The 13,477-nt window shown below is 31.5% G+C and overlaps 1 protein-coding gene and 1 pseudogene across 1 annotated transcript; both read left to right on the top strand.

The window, feature by feature from the left end:
- Positions 1-180: 180 nt before the first annotated feature.
- Positions 181-3,980, top strand: LOC134237459 (uncharacterized; annotated as a pseudogene).
- A 3,749-nt stretch (positions 3,981-7,729) lies between these two features.
- On the top strand, positions 7,730-12,528 carry LOC134237486 (uncharacterized). Its single transcript, XM_062719570.1, has 2 exons — positions 7,730-7,766; positions 10,239-12,528. Exon 2 carries the CDS (start codon positions 10,268-10,270, stop codon positions 12,302-12,304), a length of 2,037 nt encoding a protein of 678 aa, XP_062575554.1. The 5' UTR covers positions 7,730-7,766; positions 10,239-10,267; the 3' UTR covers positions 12,305-12,528.
- Positions 12,529-13,477: the final 949 nt, after the last annotated feature.

Below are 13,477 nucleotides of genomic sequence, written 5' to 3'. Positions count from 1 at the left end.
TTCGTTGAGAAAGGAACTAGCTAGTTCTGGCTAAGGTATGCTTCGAAAAATAAGATTTCAAAATATTTTTGTATCAAATTCTAAGACATTTTCTAATAGAGGAAATCTTGCATGTAATGGACATACAATATTATGTTGATTTGCATATTATTTTTATTTCGTATAACCACCTTTAATAAGATGATGGTGCTACATGTATATCTTGCCTTGGTTTTTATTCTCCACACGACGCATGGAGATCAGACGCAGACCGGAAGTTTTAAAGACGTTTTACAGGGTTACCTGACAGGGCAACTTTCGTATCAGGTAGAATCTTTAAGGCGGGAATTCAAAAGCTTCATCGATGTCATTGAGGAATCGATGAAAAAGTTCAAGGAGACAGTGAACGCTAGCGTACAGGAAGGATGTGTGGCTCAACCAAAACTAGATGTCTAATTTATATCATTCTATGTGGTTAATTTAAACTTGGTCAAATTTTTTAACCTATTCTTGCTAGGGCATTACTATCAGTCTAATAACAGCGCGTCACTTTGTAACTTTGTTGGAGCGTACTGTTAAATATTTACATATTGATCACATTTCTTATTGATAGGATGTTGATTTTAATTAAAAGACTACTTCTTTGCATATGAATAGAACAGCAAACAATGACTTTGACTGGACACGTATTGTTGCCTATTACAAATGCTATCCTTATAAAAAATCTTTCAATGAAAGTGGTCAGCATTATATTTGAATAATTGTGCCAGGGCTTTCATACTTCACATGTGTATGAATTCATTGTAACGACACTCTCAATGGATATAAAGATATTTTACCACATGGCCTTGAAGTTTGCTACACATGTAACAAAAATTAACCTTGGCCATAACTTTTGAACATTGACAGCATTTCACATGTGTATTTCTTGTGACTAGACCATTTTTGGATACCAATAAAATTGTCTTTTTGAACTTGACTTTCGACATCCCTCTGAAATATTTCATTCCTTATCATTATCTGCCATATGAGAGCATCAGTGTTTCACAAACGCACCTTTTTTTGTAGGTATTGAAAATTGAGACATTATATATACACGATGGGGAAAGAAATTGTGTCCGTCAAGCGCAAAAATACTCTATTCAGTTAAAAAGAGTTCATTTAATACGAAAACACCTGCTGTGTAAAATTTTATTTGTTGAAAAATTCTCCCAATTAATCTTAAGGAAATCTTAAGGAAATAATAAGAGAAAATAAAAGAAGTTTTATAATATTTGAGAACATTTAATAGGATTCGTCGGATGATCGAATAATAATCCAGGAGCAGCTGTAGAACCCCTTTGTTTACCAAAGAATCCAGAATGGGGATTGTTTAAGGATGGAAATGATGGATTTAAGGCTTACCTATATGGAGCAGAGTTTGAAACAGAAACCTTTGCAAGTCATGTAACTTCCCTGCTTAATTAAGATGTACCGTGTGCTGTGTGCCTCGTTCAGAATAGATAAATTCTTTAAATGTTTCCGGGTGAGAAAATATCATAAATACAAGTAAACATACTCTTTTATTTTAAATATAAATATTATGGTAAATGATTTCCACTTTTAAGATACGAGGAGTAAGGTCTCCGTTGTCCGTCTGTCTAGCTATCTGTCTAGACGTCTGTCTGTCTGTTTGAAAACATGTTTTTTTTCAAAATGCTACTATTTTTGTCTGATTTGAATATAACTTGGTACACTACACATACACACTACACAACTACACAACCTGTTATACTACACAAAGAAACTTGTACATAAATCTGTTTGTTAGTTTTTGATTTCGATGTAGGGTGTTGCCATGGTTATTAAAAACACATTTATAAAAAAATTCTATCAAAACGATACTCTTCCGATAGTTTTGGTCTGATTTCTTTATAATTTAAAACACAAGTAGACAACAATGAAGGACATAATTCTACATACAATTTTGGTTTTGATGAAGGGTAGTGCCGTTGTTACCTAAATAGATGTTCTCTTTAAATACTTTCAAAATGCTACTCCTCCTACAACTTTGGCCTGAGTTCGAATAATGTGCATGACTTACAAGTACACTATTCTAAATAAATCGATTATTTACAAATGAATTGCTTTGCAAAGTCAAAGTAAAATTCAACTACTCTCATAAAATACAAACCAGTAGAGCTACAGTCTTGACAGAAAATGACGGTTTAATTTACAAGTCAGAAAATGTCAGATATGGTACTTTTACCAATATCTAGAACCCGTTAAACTGTAAATTTCTATAGATGATTAAGAAATCGTATTCATTATGAATAAACCAGATAAAATCAATTTTCTAGTCAATGACCTTTTTTTTTTAATTGTGTGTTTAGTTTTCATATTGAATTATTGCTAGCAAGTATGACACGTTACGTGTGATCGACACGATGCCTTGTCAGGAAACACATACAATCTATCTTGAAGCCAAATGCTGACTGATGGTTTTTCATGCCACAGTAATTGTTAGGCCATTATTTACTCACTCAACTTCTGATTTGTATTGTTTATTTACTTTTAAGTGTTTGAATGCTGTTCACTGTCTTAATTCATTTCATATTCTAAATCTATGTTAAATTTAGTTCTTGAAAAGAAAAAAATATAATTTTAGAACATTAACTGTATAATAGTACTGCTATTTTATGCCGGTAATCAGAGGCGGGATTTTACAACCAGTTTAGTATCGGTACTTATGAAAAGTGCGTTCTGTATTTTGACATTTCCAGAATTTTCTAGAATATAGTTTGAGATATTGCTCCTTTTTACGTGATTTTTGACTTTGATAACATGTTTGTTAAGATACCTAATGGCATCCATCTTAGTTAGTCCCTCAAGTGAAACCTGAGGAGACTATAGATATTCTCTGCATCTGTCTGTCTGTCTGTCCGTCCTTCCGCATGTTTAGCTGTCTGTCCTTCAGTCCGTACTACGTGATAAAATTTCCTACATTTTTAAAGCTTCAGGTATTGAGTTGAAATTTAATGTGTTCAATAAAAAAATAGTTTAGTTAATGAATTATACTATACAGCTCTTGTTTAGTCAATTGTATTAGCTATACTATCATTCCAATAAAGCGTGTCACTTTGTTAGATCAAGCGTGCAAAATGTTCACATTTTGTTCACCACATTTCGCATCCATTTGATGTTTGATTGCAATGAAATGAATACTACTTTGCATATGAAATAGACAATCAAGCAAAACACGTACAATACTGACTACTTGCATTGAAAAATTGTTAACAAGCACGGCATTTGTTATAGGCAAAAACACGTGGTGAGTAAAAGCCATTGATTGCTGCTATGTTCACATGTAAAAGTGTATTCTTTTCATTGAAATCAAACATCAAATCGATAGAGGAATATTGTGATCAACATGTTAATCTTTATTTTCGATTTGAACATATTTTATTATGTAACAAATACATAAAAGGATTGGACAGCAGGCATAGCCTATATAAGCCCTCTCCACAGGTACAAGGTTAATTAATGCACATATAGTAACAGGTCAATGTTAATCTTTAACACGCTCCATTAACAAAGTGACATGCTGTTATTGGAATAATAGTAGTTTGTATATTTATTTTGTTTAAAAGTGGTACAATGTTTGGAGTTCCGTAATTGTCTTTCACAAATGGTGTGATTTAGTTTCAAAAGATAAGCATGTTTAAGCAAATCTTTATATACTGAGTATTAAATAAAATATACAATATATTGTTTCAGCGAGAAAAACTTGCGACAAAGGCTGGACACTCGAGTACCAAGGCTACTTAATGGCTGGATATTATTTTCATGCAGCTGTTTCAACATACACGTGTGTAGACAAGGATCCAGGCACACTGCCTGATGGCCAATCTAATCAAAATGGCTACCTATTTTATTTCATAGAAGGTCGGTGTGGTTCGTTGAAATGTCCACCGTATGTTGAGGGAAGAGAAATAGTTTGTGCTGTATGTTCCAAAAAATAAGGAATAAAAAATATAGTGCAACATTTTTATGGGCTCTGTTTTTCTGTTTTCTAAACCAACGGAAGGTATTTAGATCCAACTTTCTTTTAAACGATTATATCATTGTAGTGATACGTTACGTTTTTATTTTTTTTTTTTATTTTTTTTTTTTTTTTTTGTTTTTTTTTTAAGTTTGCTGTTTTTTTTTCGCAATATAGATCAAAAGTCCATATAACAATACAAAATAGGAGCAGAGCAAAGGATTTCCAAAACATCAGAGGTGGGATCAGGAGCCATGGAGGAGTGAGTATCTCCTGCCGACCGGTCTCACTCGCTGTGTGCTCCTTGTCATGATCTGGAAATAACTGATAAAAACCTAATACTAACAATTTGTATGAAAAACATCCGTCAGCATTTGACTCAATGATAAATTCTATCTGCTGACAAGGCCATTGTATCGACCATAGAACTTACGAAATGATGACTTTAAACGAGACTACTGATATTCTTATTTCATCAACTTGTTTGTCAATAATTTACTTCGTTTTAGAAATTGTTCATACGTACAGCATACTCTTGAATATCTAACCAACTGAGATATGTAAACTCCGTCATCACGTTTGTCATAGAGCTTGGTTTTAGATTACCATTAACGCCTTTTTCAAATGAATTAACATCTGGCCTGAAACGATGTTAATAAATTAAATAAGATAGCAAAATTATTTGTATTGAACATTCTTTGGGAAAAATACAAATACTTGACTTGAGACCTCACAAACTTAGAGTAAATAATTAATTCAAAATAAACATTTATTTATCTTTCACATCATTAATTCATAAATTGACGAAAGGGTTCAAAAAGCGAGGAATGAGTGCAGAAGTTCATATATACATGATACATAAATACATGGATATAAATACTGTGCAAAGTAATACAATGAGCTAGGGGTTCAAGTGATCGACACACGTCATTATTTTCTATATAGTTAATCAAGGACGGATATTCCTTTTAAATATTTTTGTTTACTTTCAGTTATACTAACTTTCCAAAGGAAATTGGAAAAGAAGCAATAGAATTCTGGATAGAAAAACACCCTTACCTTCTTCATGGTCGCTTTCAACAGGAATTTGTTCTCAAGGATTGAAATTAGTCCTTCAAAATAATAATGTTGCCTTTGATAATAACAATTATTAAAAACTAAAGGAACTACCAAAGGAAAAAAGTTGAACCGATATACGCAACACAATATTACAATATTAAGGTAATTTATAGGAGTAGGTAAGACTTCGCAAGTCGCAATCATCGCTGTTTTCTGCAGAATATTACTCAGCGTATTTGTGCTTTTTTTTGTATTCATGTGATTAGCAGGTCGTGATATCCTTAAAAAATTAGATTTTTTAATATTAATAAGCATTTTTTTCTTTAATCTTATTGAAGACAATTGAAGACAATTTACTTGCAAACCGACACAGTCGAAAAGAGCCCTGTTAGGATAGTAAAAGGAAAGTAGAATGTCAAATGGACTTACAAAATGTTAATAATGAAATAGACATGAGAATGGTGACACGACAAGAAAGATATAAAATTCTTTTTGGATTATCGTGTGAGGAATATTCACATTCGGCAAATAAGTTATATTCTTACAAACTTCGTTTCTACGTTTTTGTACTTTATTCTTTGTCTCTTTTTGTGTATTTTGGATCATGTCGATTGATTTCAATTCATGAAATGTTTTGATTATTGTATACAGAATTATTTTTCTTTTGTTCTATTGAACTTTGTCTATCCAAATTTCATTAAACGTTATATCACAGCACATTGTTACGTCAATCTAACCAAGTCGGGACATTCACGGAAATTGGTTTAACTTCAAAACAGGTAATTGTTTACTAAGGCAAATGAATTTCTGTCAGCAATATATATTTTCTTACCTTCAGGAATGCAGAATTGAAAATGATAAAAGAAATTGAATTTTAAAATAAGATTGGAAAATAAAAAGTAATAAATATGCAATCATGACTTTTTATAGACGCCAAGGAGTTGAATAGCTATTGTATTATCGGTACAAGAATTTACATACTTTTTAGACCTATACTTTTCATGCACTTCTATTGAACTAAAGAAATGTCATAAGAGTTATTTTTATACGGTATTAAAAAAATCAGATTTTCCCACTAATTTCCGATTTTAACAATAAAAGTATTGCTTATTACGATCTTAAAACTTGCAAGAGTTTGACAAATACTGCATGCATTAAATGATCCAGTAACATTTGATCATTCATAACGTATTAATGTTAATCACACCCTGATTAAATGACCATTTAAGTTAAATGTTCTTTTTTTTAAATTTCTGCTACTTTAATACGTCGGAATAAATCATATTCTTCGACAATCAAAAGTAATATATGTCGGACTGTTTGATAAAACAGGAAGTCCTATATAAGTAACTGAATAACTGATTGATTGATTGTATGTTGCTTTTCGATCCATTCGTCAATTTTTCAGTCATAAAGAGAGGTTACATATACCGGAGAAGGGCTTCAAACTTGAACTATACTCGGCACTCATAGCCATTGAGCAATGAGGGATCTTTATAATGTCAACACTTGTCTTGACACGGGACCTCGGTTTTTGGGCTTCCTCCGATTAATCGTAAATAATACTTCTAGGTGGGTATCAAGAAATTTCAGATATAGAAATCAACTAAAAGATGTATTCTTTTCAAAAGAATAAAATTGACAGTGACTAACTCAATGAATATCAAAGATGAATGAATCTCAATACAGACCTATAGCAGAGAAAAATTAAAATTTTCAGACCGCAAAACAAAGTCCCATGGGGGGGGGGGGGGGATAGTGGGGAGTTGGTGGTAGGTGTTAATTTTTTTTAGTTTTTTTTTTTTTTTTTCAAATGCTGGAATTTGGTTTAACTGTAAAATACACATATGGGGAGAGTAGGACGTACCTCAACACATCGTTGACTGCAAAGTCAATTTCATCTTTTCAAATTCGAATTTATATTTTTAATGCCAAGTAGTGACCAGACTTACATGTATCTATAAATGCACAATTTACGACTACATGTATCAAAAAAATGTGTACTTATAAAATATCGAACAAATGTACTTTTTTAATGTTTATACCTCTTGAAAGTCTATTCTTGAGGAAATTAATTCACTGCATAATATGATTTTCATTAGTTCTTTTTTGGTCTTATATAGATATTTATACTTTTAAGATCTACTCCTATTCATTAAAACAAATACAGGAATAGTTGTAAATACTTCCCTAATTGTGCATTGGTATATACATGTAGCCATGGTGATAAAAGTTTGATTTATATTTGTTAAGGATGATATTCCAAATTATTTTTCCTTCAGTTCTTCAATTCTGACATTCATACAAGAATCTGAGGACTTTCAATTTAGCTTAATTTGAATGAATTGTGAGATAGAAAGAGAACTTTGTTGTGAGTGTTATAGTTGATGATCATTGATAATAATGAGCATAGTATTGTTAAACATTAAACATGTTTTGATATTCTACCAAGGACAATGAGATTTGTCTAGTTTTGGATTTAACACTGCATGCATGGTGTATTGATATCTCAAAGCGAAAGTACAGCTGTGGTGCTTTCTGTAATATAAACAGAGATTAATTGCAATTATTTTTTGGATTATTTCTTTAAATTATTCGATCCCTGTCAGATTTTAATTATTACCCATGCTAGAGTAAAAAAAAATGCGCTTCAAATTGATGGAACAGACAGGGATGGACGTTTATAATGCCATTTTTTAGGAATAAGGTTTGACTATTTTATTAATATTACTTAATATAGTGAAATGTTGATAATTTAATTTATATATTGATTTATCTTTAATTTTATTGAGCAAAGTTTCGCATAAGATGTACAATCCTGCAAAAAAAAAACACAGCCGTATAATTTATCTTGAAAGGGTGTTAAGAAATTAAATAAATAGCTTCATGATTATCATTTTATCGAAAATTCTGTAAGAGCAAAAATACTTAATTTGGGATCCCACAAACTATGAGGGAAAAGTTATTCAAAATAAGCATTTATCACTGTTTATTTATCTTAAAAACCATCAAGAACAGGACTGGAAAAGATATAGCGCGGAAGCTCATATACACATGATACCTAAATACATGGATATAAATACAGAGCAAAGTAATGCGATGAGCTATAGTGTAGGGTGTCGGACGTCATACTTCATTTTCTATAGTTAATCTAGGACAGGTATTCCTTAAAGATATTTTTGTTTAATCTCAATCTTACGTTTTGGAACTTAAATAAAAGAAACATTTAACCTTTGTGAAATTAAGATTTGTACATCATTTGGTTGGAACCAAACAATATTAGAGTATACAGGAATCTTCAAAATCCATAGCAAACGAGAATTAGCTGCTCTGTGATCAATGTTAAACCCGAATTAATTAAGTCATTTAAACAGTCATCTTAATTATTTGACATATATTATGCATTGTCAAACACTGTCATGATATAAATTGTTTGCCAATATCCTACATTGTATTAGCCTTGTTGAAGGTTGGAGGTTGCATTGAAAGATTTATTTTTGAATCAATATACAATCATTCATGAATAGCACATGGGTCTGCCATTCATATTAAAAGCCATAATCTTGATTTATTTATAAAGAAATGCAATGAATTACGTGCATTTAATGAGATAAATCCTTTACATCTAAAAAAAGCTTTATTCCGATAAAGTTCTTAGACGAAATTTAAAAAAATGATAATTATAATATTATTACTCTTATCTTATACATGTACAACACAAGGTCTAATTGAAACTTTTTTGTCTTAAATTTTTGTAACTTTAAGTAAGCACTCTACTAGTTCATTTAATACCGATTTCAGAAATAAATAATTTGTGTTCTTGTATACTCACTGACGATATACAGTATATAATTCAGTAGCATGATTTACATATGAATTGCTTACAAACATGAAAAAAATGTGTAAGCGTCATAAAACATCACTTGTAGGACGTTAAAAATACACTGGCACTTAGAAGGCGACTCACTCATAATTGTAATACCGTGAATGATCACCATATACGAAATTGAAACAGGCGTCTCATCGTTGACACTAAATTTAGAAATGCCTGGGATTGTTGGTCAAGATATTTGTCGGGCCCTGTTTTAAAATTCAAAGAACAGCTCACTCTTTTGCACCTAACTCCTTTATTCTTAACTCAAATAGCACTATATTAGTATGATTTGCACGCATACTTGTAATTTGCCTCTAAAATACTAACATAGATCTACATATTTATATTAAGATTGTAACCAGAAAACATTATGAACTTGATGCTAGTGTAAAAAATATCTTACTACATGTATCCTTTCCTTAATTTAAACTTTCAAATAGATACATGCAAAGAATGCAAATTTCATAGCTTGATGACTATCGCTAAGGGCAACTAAGAACAGAAACAGAACACTCCTAGATTTTTTTGACTTTGTTCAAACCATTCTAAGAGTATTTTTGGGTTAACGTACCTACCAAATCTTGCAACGTTTGTTCATTTGTTGATTTACATATCTTCCACAAATTTTAAAAGACGAATTTCAAATACGTTCGGTATTCTTTTTCCGGTTTTGGAGTATCTATAAGTAGTCATTAATACCGTTTTGTTACAGAATATTTTGGTACATATTTTCCTCATTCTCCTGAATACTAGCTTTAAAATTTTATCTGGAATTCAAAAAGTTTAAAATAATCTTGAAAAGATTGAAAAAAGATTATATTAGTCAACAATTTCCGAGAAAAAACGATAAATGTATCATCAATTCAAAATGACTTAAATCTAATAAGAAGGGACTATATATTACTGGATATTTATAAAGCTCATTAATTATACCCCCCGCTTGAAAAGTGGTAGGGTATACTGTAATCGATATGTCCGTCCGTACGTCCGTCTGCATGTCTGTCTGTTACGCTTTGGGGTACCCATCTCTTATCACCAACTCCTCTTATAGTGAAATATAATGAAACTTTCACAGAATCTTTATTACATATTGCCATTTTGCACCTCCTATTTTTCTTTTTATCAGACACATATTTTGGGTTTCTAGGCCACAGCACAAAATGGACTTTGCCATTACATTATTTATAACCATATGGGAGGTGAGGGTATCATTTAGTGAGACCATAAATGATCACAGTACCTCTAGTTTTAATCTTAATATTTTTTTTTACTTTTTGGGAAATAACGTAATATTTATTATTTCAGATTTTAAATTCAATCAATAACATCTTGGAATGAATTCAATTCTTCGATTATCAGAGGTGGTCTATGTGGAACTATGTCACAAAATAGGGAGTCCTACAGAAGTGAGGATGAGGAGAGAAGTAGACGATACTGGCGAGGAAGTGGATAAAACAGCTAACATCATGAGGGGATTTGACAGAATGTTGAGTGGGAGTAGACGTGAGGGATTCAGGCTGGTAACTTCAGATTCAGATTATATGTTCTGGCCTCCAGACCACAAGGTAATCTGTGATCTCTCTCAAGTCAGTCTCTACCGTATGCCACAACACACTGTGATGTTGATTGAATGTGATGATATTCCACCTGGATTTACCAGACTAAATCTGAAGAGTCCCTCAAATGACAACAAAATCAGATCATCATGTGTATTTATTTATGACAAAATTTATCTTTCTAGTACATTATTTCGCGATAACCATTTGCAATATGTCGAGTCTAGGTATGCCTTCAATTCTTTCAATCATGGGCCTTGTTCTACATTCAGTCTCCGAGATATAGAAGCAGACATGGCTTTTTGTTTCTATTCTCATCACTGGCCAATAAAAGCCCTGCCATGGATACAGAGATGTCGACAGCAAGGCTGGCCGTCTGATAAAATTGTATCTGATATATTAAGCGGAGGGTTCCATGTTGTTCCTATTGGCAGCACACCTGAAAATGAACTAGAATGGAGAATCTCATTCTCGAAAGCAGAACAAAAAATTGTGTATTCAATGAATCACTGTCAGTTTTTGTGCTATGGTCTCTTCAAAATTTTTCTTAAAGAAATAATTGATTCTCAAAATGATGCCTCCCCCCTTTGTTCATATTTTATTAAAACATGTGTATTTTGGGTAATTCAGAATGATAAGGCCTTGAAATGGACACCTTATAATTTGTTGTCTTGTTTCTGGAAATGTTTTCAGTTATTGATATACTGGGTACACATTGGAGAATGTCCAAACTTTTTTATTCCTCAAAACAACATGTTTAGAGTAAAAGTTACCGGCTTTGTTCAAGCTTCTTTGTTCAGTCAGTTGTATGATTTGTACAAGAAGGGGATACCGTGTCTACTATTAAGTCAAACCCTGAGACCTCACCTCAGTAAGGCTATATTAAACAGAACACTGAGGGTCTGTACAGACGAAGACAATATTATATCTAACACTGGTTTAGATGTTAGCTATTTTGGAGAACTTGTTCAAAACATACAAATTGATAGTATTGAGGAATTCCAAGTTTATATGGATCAAATAAAGAGAATAATCATGAGAAACCTAACCCCACATCAGTTAGTTGCATTGCAATATATGACATCAAGTGTGTTACGGAACATTGCATTCCTAATTCAGGAAATTATTGATTCACATGAATTTCGCAATAAGGTTTTTTACAAAGTTGATATAGTATCTATGTTTCTGAAAGTGTCATGCACGTTTGGTTGTGTGTCAGACATTCTCTATCTTGCTATGTACTTAAACAATGATGGTAGGTATGAACATTCATTCAGTTATTTAAAAAAAGCACACGGGAGAATTTCACAACCATACATTATGTATCATCGTAATGTAAACGAAAATATGTACAGACAGTACACAGCTGATATGCCTTTGAGTGAAAAACTAAGGATAGCTGTGGTGAAAAATGTTGAGTTAAACAATGATTTCTCTTATGTTTATAAACTAGCGCCCGAAAAGATGATCAGTAAGAAGAATGGAATACCTGTATTACGTATCCCACCACTAGTGATGTTACACTTTTTGTTTATACTGAATTACCATAGACTGGGTAACACAGTCAGATCACAACAATCTCTACAAGATCTACAGACTCTGCTACTGTATGATGATGGGGTTAATGTCCCTTTTCCCCTCAGAGATATTTCATGGCAAGTATTAGGAATCTGCCAACAGGTCTGCGGAGACTCTTTGGGATCACTGTCGTCTTATCAAACTTCCTTACAACAAATGCCATTTCACAAGATCCAGGAAGCTACAATGCTAAGGATGACCAGTTTTGATCATGAAGAGTTTTTTTTTGATCAATGAAATTGAGAGACGACTTTTAAAAAATTATTTCACTTTAATAAAGTTAGCGCTTAGCTCTTGTCCAATTTTATAAACCAGTTGTATTATATTTTTTCATATTTAAGATTTTTCCCTGCAACTGAACATTTTATTCCTTGATCATAGGTGTGATTTATGTAATTTTAGATTTATGTTGTATATTGTTCCTTGGTTTGATTTTATTCATTTTTTCAGTCAAAACGGAAATAAATAAAATAAATTTAGTATTGTATTAAATTATTGTATTAATTTTGACAATTTGAATTATTTCCATGTCATTTTTCTAAATCTTTCAAAATGTATTGAGAAAAAACAAAGTATCCGAATTATATTTTCAAAGAAATATTATATTTGAACCATTTTAGCCGTTCAACATTCTTCAAAGTAATTTTTGAAAAAAGAAGTATTTTTCATTTTTATCCAATATAAATTCTGAATGATATTGTTCCATTTTTTAAAAACTGGTGATAACGAAAAATCAAACCTAGAATGTTACAACACCAATGACATATCAAAAGTAGCGATATTCAATTTGTCCTCAATTTGTATTGTATAATTTTTCATTTTAATGGTATGACTTTTAATTGCGTGTCGTTTCCTATCTGTTTCATAATATTCCATTTTAAATTCAAATAATTCTCATAGGTAATGTATCATTGTCTGAATTTGTTTCATACGGTTTTTGTTTTGATTATATAATTTTCAAATAAATTTCAATAATTCTAGATTGTATTTTCATTAGCATTGTAAATGTACATGTATAATTTTTCATCTGACATTTTAACTTTTTATCTGTATTCCATTATTTCCATTTACAATTTAAAATCATTTGTGGAATGTATAGCTTTTTTTTATTGGTATTCAATATGTTTTATTTGCATTGTTTGTATAATTCTTTATTCTATGCAATTATTGTTCGTTTGTATGCATAAATTTTGCATTTGCATCTAAGGATAGTTTAGTTGTTTCATTACAAAGAACTTCATTGAAGAAGTCAGTCTGTTTTGTTTTTAGAACGAAGGAAAGGATTCGAGTGCAGAAAACATTATCGCATGCATGTGAGGGAAAATTTTGAATTATATGGAAGAGCTGTTGGTTTTGGTGTGGTAAGGTCTTTTAGATCGTATTATAATGATCTCATATCTATGTGGATTT

Source organism: Saccostrea cucullata, unplaced genomic scaffold (assembly GCF_032062105.1).
Source record: "Saccostrea cucullata isolate Sc308-1 unplaced genomic scaffold, CSIRO_AGI_Scuc_v1 ctg999, whole genome shotgun sequence".
NCBI classification, from domain to species: Eukaryota; Metazoa; Mollusca; class Bivalvia; order Ostreida; family Ostreidae; genus Saccostrea; species Saccostrea cuccullata.
The sequence above is the reverse complement of the archived record's forward strand: the minus strand, read 5'-3'. Positions and strand labels throughout refer to the sequence as shown.